This window comes from Opisthocomus hoazin, chromosome 2 (assembly GCF_030867145.1).
Source record: "Opisthocomus hoazin isolate bOpiHoa1 chromosome 2, bOpiHoa1.hap1, whole genome shotgun sequence".
NCBI classification, from domain to species: domain Eukaryota; kingdom Metazoa; phylum Chordata; class Aves; order Opisthocomiformes; family Opisthocomidae; genus Opisthocomus; species Opisthocomus hoazin.
This window is the reverse complement of record NC_134415.1, coordinates 41,027,162-41,039,003: the sequence shown is the minus strand read 5'-3', so window position 1 is coordinate 41,039,003 and position 11,842 is coordinate 41,027,162. Positions and strand designations below refer to the sequence as shown.

General features: G+C 47.4%; 1 protein-coding gene and 1 long non-coding RNA gene across 5 annotated transcripts in view; one reads left to right on the top strand and one right to left on the bottom strand.

Moving 5' to 3' along the window:
• The first annotated feature begins 370 nt into the window (after positions 1-370).
• LGALSL (galectin like) lies at positions 371-10,001 on the top strand. Its single transcript, XM_075413331.1, has 5 exons — positions 371-770; positions 967-1,038; positions 1,169-1,257; positions 1,700-1,877; positions 4,168-10,001. The coding sequence occupies exons 1-5, from the start codon at positions 738-740 to the stop codon at positions 4,309-4,311; spliced, it is 516 nt and encodes a 171-aa protein (XP_075269446.1). The 5' UTR covers positions 371-737; the 3' UTR covers positions 4,312-10,001.
• Positions 4,134-11,842, bottom strand: part of LOC142360501 (uncharacterized) — a 25,301-nt gene continuing 17,592 nt past the window's right edge. For all 4 annotated transcript variants that reach the window (XR_012763105.1, XR_012763104.1, XR_012763106.1 and 1 more), the window contains one exon: positions 4,134-4,470. This is a non-coding gene — a long non-coding RNA (uncharacterized LOC142360501). The remainder of the gene's footprint in view (positions 4,471-11,842) is intronic.

The following is an 11,842-nucleotide window of genomic DNA, read 5'->3' as shown; positions in this document are numbered from 1 at the left end:
CCCGAGGGTCCAGGCCGTGGGGCGATGGTCCGTTTTCGTGGGGGCTGAGCCCTTCTCCCCACCTCTGGAGAAGAGGAGTTACCCAAGACGCGCCGCTCGGCCTCTTCGCCGGGGTGTCCAAGCTCAGAAATAAAGGTGCTCCTCGAAGCAAGGGGCGCGGGGCTCTTGTGGCCCCTCTCCAAGCACTCGTCACCCGCAGGGCACAGGCGAGCCGGACCCCCCTCTCCAAGCACTCGTCACCCGCAGGGCACGGGTGACGGGTCCCCAGGTCCCCGCCGGCCCGGAGCGGCCTGCCCCCCTCCAGGGCCTACGCCGGGCCCACCCCCGCCGCCGCCCCCCCCTCCCCGGCCCCCGCCGCCCGCCCGCCACTGGGGCCGCGGTCCGAGCGCCCAGGCCCGCCGGGCCGGGGGCTCCCCGGTCGGGTCCGGGCCCCGCCGCCGGACAGGCTGCGGAACGGAGGAGGCGGCAGCAGCCCCCGCCCTGCGCGGCTCCCCCCCGGGCCAGGGGCTGGGCTCCCTGCCGGGCGAGGCACAGCCGGCCACCTCCCCCCCTCCTTCTCCTCCTCTTCCTCCTCCTCCTCCTGCTCGCCTTCCTACTTCTGCAGCAGCGCGACTCCCGCTCCGGCTCTGCCGCTGCCCCTCGGCCGCCGGGGCTGCCGCACGGCCCCGCTCCCTCCCTCTCCCCCGCCCCCGCCGGTCCCCTCCGCCCGTCCCCAGCGCCGCCGCCGCTTCCACAAGATGGCGGGGACCGTGGCCGAGGGGGACGCGCTGGTGAGTACCGCTCTGCTCTCTCCCCGGGGCTCCGGGACGGGGACCGGGACGGGGACCGGGACGGGGCTGGGGGCCCGGCGGGGCAGGGCGGGCCCGCAGGGCGGGCCCCCACGGCGGGCACCTGCGGCGCCGAGCGGGGGGAGGCCGGGAAGGGCTCCGCCTGCCCCCGCCTCAGCGCTCTCCTTTTTACCTGCAGAAAATAGAGGACGGGCATTTAAACAACTCCCTGGGATCCCCGGTGCAAGCTGATGTGTACTTCCCTCGCCTGGTAAATCACCTTTATTTGGGCTTGTCTGGGGGTTTGCGGGGGGCTTTAACCCCTTTACCCCCCCCCCCCCCCCCCGGCCGCTGCTGATGCCGAGCTGACCCTCGCCGCCCTCCTCCCTGTCCTTTTCCAGATCGTCCCCTTCTGTGGGCACATCAAAGGAGGAATGAGGCCGGGAAAGAAGATCTTAGTTATGGGCATAGTGGACCTCAACCCCGAGAGGTAACAGCCGGGCGGGGCCGCCCCGGGGGCGCTGGGCCGGGGAGGAGGCGCGGGGGGTGGGTTGGAGACCGCACACGGGCACACGGATCCCTCCGTTCTGGAGAGGGATTATTTTTATCTTTTTAAATATAGCGTGCTGATTTCTCCTTTGACCCATAGAGGGGGCATTTCTTTAAGGGATCCTGTTTCCCAACATTTCGCTTGGGAGTAGAGGAGCATGTAGAGCACACATATACACATACATATACGCATATATGGACAATGCATGTGCACACACACACATATATATGTATGCTATAACCATGTTTTTGTCCCTGCTGAGCTGTCGGGGCATTCCGCTATACCGTCAATGGCTTTAATAAGCTGAGAAATGAGACTGGCAGCATTTGGGGCGTATCCGCTCGCTCCTGGCTGAAGGAGAGCCTTTCTGTTTGTGTTGCAGCTTTGGCATCAGTCTGACTTGCGGGGAGTCGGAAGATCCTCCTGCGGATGTAGCCATTGAACTGAAAGCTGTGTTCACAGACAGACAGTTTGTCAGAAACTCTTGTGTAGCCGGAGAATGGGGGGAAGAGCAATCATCTATTCCTTACTTTCCGTTTATACCGGACCAGCCTTTTAGGGTGAGTACCAGGATAACAGCGGTGTGCACCGCATCTGATAAAGCGTAATACGATCAGAGTCGCAGCAGAACCCGACTTGCCTCTCGTGGAATCACGGTGTAGCCCGCACTTCTCCGGCTGAGACACCGGTTGCTGGAATGTTTGTATCGGTCTGAAGTTGCGCAGAGATCCCGCTGCTGCGTGCAGCTGCAAGCAGTTCAGATGGGGCTGCGAACACCTCACCAGGGTGCTATGACAAGTCGGAGGCTGTAATACCGTGTGATGAAGCGCACTTCCTGCGCTTAGTTTTATAGCTATAAATTAAAAAGTACCTCTATGTTATTAGTGCATTACAAGTTATTACTGGAGAATGCAAACACTCCATGGGACTGCTGTATGTTTTGATGGGTTTTTTAATGGACGTAGTGTTTGCAGTTCAGTGCAGCTAATAAGGATCTTGTTCATCCTTTGTCTCCAGGGATGTTACGCTCAGGTTGACCGTAGCCCTTCGCGTTAGCAGATTAAACAGCTAAGCAATAGTGGTATTCTTTTCTGAACCCTGGGATTAAATCTCCTGTCAAACTTAAATCTGTAGTCACTTGAAGATGGTGCACGTGGAAGTGCTGTGGTGCAAGGGATGGACTGGATTGACCTAGAAGCAAATTCCCATCTGTAGTGTTTATGGTTGTGTGAAGATGTCTTTGCAAATCAGGACTAACAAAGTATGCAGCTGCAGAGGGCCGCTTCTCTCGCAGCGGCTTCACAACATTGAGGAAAAAAGGCTGCATGCCTTCTCCATGCGGCTGACCCAGAAAAACGCTTCTTCTCCTCCCCGCCCCTCTTGTGAGACCTCGCTGGCCCCTCTGCTAAATGCCAATGCTCTGACCAGCTGCCAAACTCTCTTAATCCTTCTGGCCCCCAAGATAATCTCCCCCAACCCCAAAAGCTCACCGTCTCCCCAGATACTTGGGCTTTGAGAGGGTGTTTATGACTGGTATCGCTGCAAATTGGTTGCACTCTACTTCCTTCTACAAACTCTCCCGTCTCAACTGGCAACACCCTTTGGTACGTGTGGGAAATGCACTTGAAAAGGCTTGGAGGCTTGGTGCTGCTCTGGCGGAGAGGGTTGTGCTACCTGCTGCAGTGGGTGGTGGCTGGGCCCTCGGACAAGCCAGACAAATCACCTAGAGCATGTTTCGTGGGTGCCCCACTAATGACAGTTGATGTTGGAGGACAGTAATATTGCACGTTCGGCATGAGATACTGTAGCAAGGGAGTAGCTGTTCTTTTTCTCCCCCCCGCCCCCCCCCTTCCTTTTTTCCCAAATGCACAAATGGAATTTAGACTCCTAATTGACTTTGCACCTTTCGTGGTCTACCTCTCAGTGAATAAATTAGACTATTAAGTGTTCTTGCCAATTGCTTGTGATCCAGTGCAATTATTGTTCTGGTGTGGCCCAGGGTGATCTGAAAATATGGATCTTACGCAGTGGTGAGGCTAACCGTATCTTTTACATAACAAGGCGTGAGGCTGGATGCACCTGCCGCAGTGACACAGGAGCGACGTGGCAGCATGGGCGCTTCCCTCTTACGTGGTGCGCTGCCAGGTCCCCAGGAGCTTAAGCTCTCCTGGACTGTCTGCTGCCACTTCTCCCAGTGCAACGTGCCCAAAGTCAGCTGGGCTTTGGCTCAGTCAGTCTGTCACTGGCCCTGTTCCCATTTTTATACACTGTAATAGCAGCAGAGTCAAGTGCCTGGAAGCAGCACTTCACTCCAGACGGCCAGCCTCTTGAAGTGACCCAGGATTTACATGTGGCTTCCCTGCAGATTTTCGTCTTTGCCTGTCTGGACCTGGAGGTCTCAGAGGGCCTGAATGAGAAGCGCACGTTCCGTGCCCTCATATCGCTGCTTCCTGCTGGGACAGCTCCAGCGAAGCTTAACTACAGGGCACCCTCTCCAGCCACCTCTAACATCAGGAATCTCCCAACCTGTCCAGTCTTGTTCAGCTCCAGGCTTTGTTGCTTTTCCAGAGCATTGCTGCAGGGCTGTAAGGAGGAGGGGTGAGCTGTGTCCCTCCCTGATCCTGTTTGTGCCTTGTGCAAACTGTCTAGCTGAATTCAAGCCACATCATAGTGTAACTGGTGTCATGGGGGCAAACTGGTCCCAGCGCTGGCTGTTACGTGGCACTTAATTAGCAAGACGTGTAACCACACCAACACTACTTAAAGGCTGATGGAGTGGTCTCTGTATTCTGTGAAATAACTTCCCAGTTACACAGTGAACAACATGCTTCATCATTTTATTTTTCACAGGTTGAGATACTTTGTGAGCATCCCCGTTTTAGAATATTTGTGGATGGACATCAGCTCTTTGATTTTTACCACCGTATTGAAACACTGTCAGCAATTGACACAATAAAGATAAATGGAGATCTTCAGCTTACAAAACTTGGCTGAGCTCGTTAGGACTGCAGATTCCAGACCAGCTCAGGTGCCATCGTCTGTTTGGAGAAGCGACAGCCAGCTCTGGACACAGCTATGGTAGGAAGGCTGCCCCGTTCCTTTTCCGCATGCAGTTCTTCACTCCTGTGCCGATGAACTGTGCTGTTGTTTACCCTAATGAAGAACACTGTTGGTTAATAGACATTGAGCCATTTTTCTTGGATCAAAATAGCCCACCTGTGCTGGATAACCAAATTGGAATGGATTCAGACAGACCTGCAGTCTTGTTTCAAATCTCACAGAAAGGCAATTTCTGAAATGCAGCGCTAAAACTGGTTACTGAACAGCAGTGACAACAAAAAAAAAGTTTTTCTTTTGCAAAATTTGTTTCTGCACTGAAGTGGAGTAGTGGTAGCACGACACAGGGCCACGTGCTGACGTCCTTACCTGGGGCCTGAGCCCGGTTCCATGGAAATCAACAGCAAAAGTCCCACTCACTTTAACGGGGTACAATCAAACTGTCTAGTCCTTAGCCAAGCACAATTCCCGCTGATTTCTATGGGATTTTTGCACACCCCTGGGGGCCAGCTTTTCTGTTGGTGTAAATCAGCATTACCTCTACTGCTTGTGCTGGAATTCTGCTGATTGCTCCCAGCTGCTGATTTGGCCCAAGGACTGTGCAAAAACGGAATGAGGGTGCGAGGACACAGCCTGTATATTTTAGTCAGGGTATTTGCATAGAATGTAGGTCGTTACGAGTTTTTGCACAATGTATTGTTAATACAATTTTTAAAGCTTATCTGTAGTTTATTTATTTATACTCATTGTATGTATTATTAGTAAAAACAAACAATCTTACTGATGGTTAAGAACAGCAAAGTATAAACATTTTGAATGTACAAAATGTGTTAGGTTCTTTGGGTAAACTTTACATATCATTCTCAAAAAATGTTTTCTATCGAACATTTAGTTACATTTTAATGGAACCCTCTAGGCCCTGGGAAAATGTGGGCATGGTAGTTGGTGAGGGCGGGGGGAACTCTTTGCATATTCACTAGAAACTGTTTTTCAGGGCTTACTAGCTTTGCTGCACAGGATAGGTTTGAGTTGAAGTCGATCCATTTTAACAACTTAAACAGCAAATTTGTAGGTTTAACTGTGCTTTTATAACCTGAGAAGTTAAATTTGGAAGTCTCTTGGTTCAGAAAGAGAACCAGCCTCCTTCCAAGGGAGATGGGAGACTTTTTTGCACTTGTTTGAGAACATATTCGGCCTTTGATATGACAATTAAAACTTGTCTAGACAGCCAAGTTATTAAAGCTTGAAAATCAGCTACTGCACATGAATAATAACTTTTCAAGTAGCTTTTTAAATAGTAGGTATAGCTGTATAAACACAGTCATTGCAGTACACTATAAATGAACACAGCCACTTTTCTTGACTTCTTTAGGACTAAATACACTTTTTTCCTTGGCTGCTCACAATTGACTATAGCAGGTCTTTCTGAGTGGTTATAATCATGGTATAAACATATATTTAGGCAATTTTGAAAACATGTAATATAGGGACTTTCTAAGACACAGAGTACAAAAAGATCCTTTGTAGCACAATATTAAAAAAAAAAAAAAAAAAAAAGAAGAATCTCACAAACAGAACTATGTTAAACCTGCAATAAAGCTGTAGTTTAAAGCAACCAAAACTGGAATACCCAAAGTTAGGGGTAGAATGCCAGTTGCAAAGCCTCATTTTGTGCTAATTTGGCCTGCAGTTAAGAAGCCTTAGCCTGCAAGCTGAAATTCCAACTGTGGCTCTAGTCCAAAGCCTGTTGAGGTCAATCAGAGTCCTCCAAGCACAGAAGCCTGATTCTTATTTCATCCAAGTGCAAATCTCTTTGTAAAGCCAGGGGGATGTTGCTGCTCCTGCAGATGAGTTAAGAATCGGGCTGCCACCTATAAAATACAAGTTAAAAATAGAATTTTTAGCCTTAACATTGCTGTTCCCTGGCTTTTACTTCTTTTTTCCAAATTAAGAGAGAACCTGTTATTTTCCAGTTGATCTTTTTATCTGGTGTGTGGCTTTTACGTTGTACATCAGATTCTATTTGTACTCCAGACTGAATCTTAATATAAAATGTTCTTGTCTTGCTCTGTTTTTACTCTTTTACATGATACATGATGACTGTGTCATTTTCCATTGTATAAAGAATGCTGACAGTGTTTCGATACAAAATATATTCTTAAAAATTATGATGATGGTGATAATAAAATTCCAAGGGAAAGGTGCTTCTACATGAGGTGTTTGGATTTTTCTCCAGCTTGGAAATGCTCTATGGTTCCACAGCAGACGCAGGCAGAAGATGAATTCTGGTTGGGGAGATATTTAGCACTCTTCCCGCCTAGTGCTTTGTCCAACTAGATATGTAAAGCCAGGTTTGCTGACGCAGTGCCGTTGCCCAAGGCTAGTCCAGTAGGCCATAAAATAGGAGGCTGGAGAGAGTAAGTAGCACCATGACCCTACAGTAGCACAAAACCAAAAGGGATCTCCCTGCCAGCACAATGCCAATAGAGATTTCCCCTCCATGCCTTTAGCGTAGCCCAGAAAAAGCAATTTGGCTCACTTGAATTTTCAGCTGCTTGGGATTCCTGGTAGGTTAGCACAGTCCTTAGACTTCTGCTATCCTGCACGAGCTCAGCACAGCACAGTGCCTACGCCAGGGAAGCCAAGAGGAGCTCGATGCACTACTGTGCCAGTGGCCTCTCTGTCAGGAGCAGGGGCCCAGTGACACTGCCTTGCCTCTGCTCCCACCCACTGCACTGGGCACTCCCATTTGTTCCTGCTCTAATAGTTTTCTGTCTCAGGAAAACGCTTTTTTGAACCTGAATTCTGGTTTTGCCTTTGCATAACTCTACCAACCATAGTGCCCACCACCTGATTCTGCCCTGTTGTGGTTTCTGAGCCAGGCTTCAAGGCAAGAAGGGCTGTGAACCCACTTCTGATGGGTTGTGGTTTGGCCGAGAGCTCAGGAAAGGTCAGAAAGTCACAGTTAAGGCTTTAACATCTATTTGTCTGTCTAACATCAGTTTGGAAGAATTTTTATTTTTCTTTTGCTCTTGGGCTATGGCAGGCGAGGGAAGGATGACGTCTACGTATCCAAGGGCTGTTCCACGCATGCTTGGTTATGTTGGCTGACCGTGTTCAGAAGCTACTGCTGAACACTTCTATGTGCAGTCAGAGAAAAGTCAGAGAAAACCGAGGCCTTAAATTTTTCTGTTCAGTTGGACTTCGAGCCAAAACCAAACGTTCAAGATGGGAGACTGTGCTGCAAAACCTCCATCTGAATTCTCTGGGCTCCACAATTCAGAGATTATTCAGATCTTCATTTTGGATATGAGCCCTACCAGACCTGAAATAAGACTTTTTCCAAATTCGGCCAGATTTTCAAAATGTTTTTCAGTAGGGACAAGTAGTCTGTGAGCTTCTCGGAAGCTGCAGTTCTTCAGACTAAGTGTGTGTGTGAACCAACTTTTGAAATCTTCTGCTAGAATTTATTAGTTGCATATTTCCATGGTTTCCTCTGAATGAGGAAATAAATTCTGAAATTAAAGAAGCCTTGAATGGGTAAAACCCATGTGGAGTGGAATCACTCAACTTAGCACAGATTTATTTTTTCCAAAGGGGAAAAAGCAAAAAAAAAAAAACAAAACCCAAAAAAACATGACCAAATTATTTAGTTATGTTTGGAATTAGTGTGATAAAACTGCTTTAATAATAATAATAAAAAAGGTTATTATTGCTTACTCACAAAGAGCCTTGAAATACTTCGGTATCACATGAGGTAGTCTGTGTCTAAACATATTTCACATAAACACTTTTTCACAGCCAAGATGTTAAAAATGTTACAGAATACCTTCTTTTTGTGTCACAATTAGAAATGTTTGCCCCACCTTGAAAGAACATTTTGTACCAAATATTCATATGTTGTCTATGTGAACTTGCACTAACATACATTATATTCTCCCTCCCCTCCTTGACTAGCTTGAGAAGAAATAGGCATAATATTGCTAAACCGGTTGAATGTGACATCTGCTTGAGGCATAGCATCTTTCTCAAGGGCTGTTTTGAGTAAACAGCCTGAAAACCAAAGGGAGAGCCTGATTCACCATTCTGCTGTGCCAGCTTTCCACCCCTGTCACTCTCCTGCTGTGAGGCTGGGACTGAAGCCCTGAGATTTTAATGTAAGGGAGCAGCACTGAGATTTTTATCTTCTAGGATTTAATACTGTTCACTGTGGAGGAAACAAAAACAGAGTAGCCACAGTGCTCTCAAGCTTGGTAGTAGTTTTGAGGTAACACTACGTGCTGTAGTCCTAGTGGAGCATGAGTTCAGAGGTGGGTAGTGGGCATTTCAGAGCCAACCAAGAGCACAGGCTGTGGAGTTGCATGACGGTTTCCCAGGGATGGACATTTGCAAAATTACTACAAATTACAAAACGCAAGGACACACGGCAAAAACCAGCATTGCCTACAAGTTTGGAAAGCATGAATGGGTTCATGTTCCAACCTGGCCTCTTTGAAAGAGGCTCCCAAATAACTAGTAGGAATAGCCATGCCACTAAGGCATTTTTTTTCCCCACAGCCATTCAAGCAGTGTATCTGATGTGGGGCTCATCTCGCCTCCCGTCCGCGAGAAGTGCTCCCCCCCACAAATCTACAGCACTGCTTTCTGCACTGAGGCTCGTTACAGTGACCTGTCCATGCAGAAAACTGCAGAAGCGCAATTCTGCTGAGCCAGAGCCTTAGTGGCGGCTCTAAGCAACCTCCCAGCACCCCTGGAACTGATATGACAGTATGAGGACCAAGAGTCAGGCTGAGGGCAGCCCCAAATGCTCACTGCGATCAGCACAGAAGTTAGGAAGAAAAGCTACCCAAGTCTAGAAACAGTTAGTGACCTGGTGAGAATTTTTGTAATCATGGGTATTGTTCTGATTTTCTCAAGTGGATCAGAAAGCATACAGGTAAAAGTCACCTTGCGATCAATGGTGTGTGGGGTTAGAACCAAGGCCAATCCAAACGGGGAGAAAAATGAGCTGCAGACGCTTTATCTGGCTTTGATACACCCTCCAGCTCCTCCCAGCAATCACTGCTGTTACAAACATACACAATTACTACAACAAGGAGATTCAGCAGCATGTGCAACATCAAAATAATAAATTCATACTTTGCCACAGGTCCTCCCTAGCTTCTGTTGCTAGGCCTCTCCATCTGTCTGTCAACAAATAACTATATCCTGCTGCTTTTAAAATCCACGGCAAAAATCCCTTTGACTTTCATGGAAATAGGTCCATAAGAAAAGGGGTATTTCTAGCTCTTCCTCTTCAGTTATTTTCAGCTGGAGCATACTCTAAAAATCTGTTCTTTCGTTCTCCTGAGTTTATTTTTAAGTATGAATAGAGGACTATTTCTGTCTGCTTTATCCATTTGAGAAAGTCAACAGAAAGCACAGCCTCTCTCTGCTGCAGTAACACTGGTTTCACAGTTAGCTGATGAAGTATCTTATATTCGTTAATTTCTGATTTTAAGAGGTGAGGGTGTGCACGAAATGACCTGGCAATAATAGTAATATGTATCATTCACCACAGATCTATTTTTATGTGTTGTGCCAATTTCATAACAAACTTTTAATAACAATAAAACATGAAATCTTCACTAGGTTGTTCTGTCATTTATCTGCATTATTAATGCTCATTACACACCCTCTTCTTTAACTTCTGGCTTCTTTTATCTTCTGATTGTTTTTCAGATGTAGCTAATTCTTTCCCTCATAAAACTGCAGTGTGAAACTTTGGAATGAGATGTGTGGGTTTGGTAGTAGCTTGTGTAAAACTCCTTTACAGCTTAAATACACTATATAGAACAATCAAATAACTTCATTAGAGGAAAGAATAGCTTGCTTACTCATGCAAGACTCCCACTGACATCACTGGGCAGTGTAAGCCTCAGGAGTTAACAGGCACGACTCAGACCTTACGGCCAGGCCATGAGACACAGATAGCTGACCACTTTTGCCTAGGATAAAAGAGCCTGTCAGCAATGCAGCTCACACACGTGCTTCATTTCACTCTGGTGGGACTGGGTTCCAGGGTATGGGTTACATGGTGAGTAAAACCGCCGGCTAAGCACCAGAGACATGTTATTATGAGATCCAGTATTTCACTTGTTGGCATGATCCTAAGTAAGGTTCCCATTGACCTGAGTAAGTGCAACAAGGAACTTCAAGGTCTCACCTTCTTTCAGTTAAAGCTATTAGAAAAATTCTGCGTGACCCAAATGCGAAAGGACTATGTCCTACATCCAACTGTGGCTGTAAAAAATGAGTGAGGTTTCTGAGGGAAACCTCAAAATCCAAACAGCATTGAAGCAGTAGATGAACAGGATTTGAATACAGCTAGTTCTGTGGTTTTTCTCCCAATAAAATGACTATGAACCATAGAGTCATAGAATCATTAAGGTTGGAAAAGACCTCTAAGATCATCAAGTCCAACCACCAACCCATTACCACCATGCCTACTAAACCATGTCCTGGATGATCCCCAAACAGTTCATTCTAGCTCTAACCCATAAGTATAGATCTGTGGCCATACCTGCTCAAAGCCAGCCTGAAACTGGCCCTTTCTTGACTACACATGACCCTAAAAGGTGGTATGTTACAACATTGAGAGATTTCAAGCTAAAACACAGCATTAGGTAACCTAGATGCAAACCAGAAATGGCTGTGAATGGTGTAAAGGCAGCATCTAGTCCCCATCAGACAGCAGAACAACAGCCGCGTTAAGTGTCTGGTGGGATTTTCGAAAGGGGGAATCTATACATCAAATTTCACCACTTGCATTGGCTAACTCCTATAGAGGCCCTTGAAAAGCTCTCATTTGACCCATAATACTGAGTAAACTACACGCATGAGTTTCAGGGTGAAGGAAGGGAAGGGGTCACCCACTCCACTGAGAGCAGCTGATGTGGCAAGTGTGGCACTTCTCTCCCACTCAGATCAGTACTACGGGCGCCTCACAGCTGGACCTTATTTTGGTGGAGCGTTTCTGAGCTTCAGTTCCCTCATGTTGAGGGATTTACTCACAGGAATACCATGAATATAACTCTTTGCTAGCACTGCACTGGATCTTATTTTTAAATTATGACTTTCACCACTCTGCTAAGAATAGAGGCTGGCTCTGAAGCATCATGTCAGTTCCAAAGGTTACACATTTCTTGTCCTGTTCAGGTTTTGAGGCTTCAGTTTCCACAACGGTGCCTTGCTAGACCAGGGCTGTGATGTTGGGGTGGGGTGGGGGGCATTCCATGAAAGACCCTAAGAAGGAGGTGTCTTTCAGCAGCTTTCTTCCCATCTGGCAGAAGGAGACCTGCAAGTCTACCTCAGTAGTCAAAAGCAACAGCAAAACAGAGCTACGCTAATTCCTGGTTTGCAGAACAGGGCTTCCTTGCGACTCTGAAAGGTAGGAACAAAAGCCTGGTTAATCAGAAAAACTTCACTG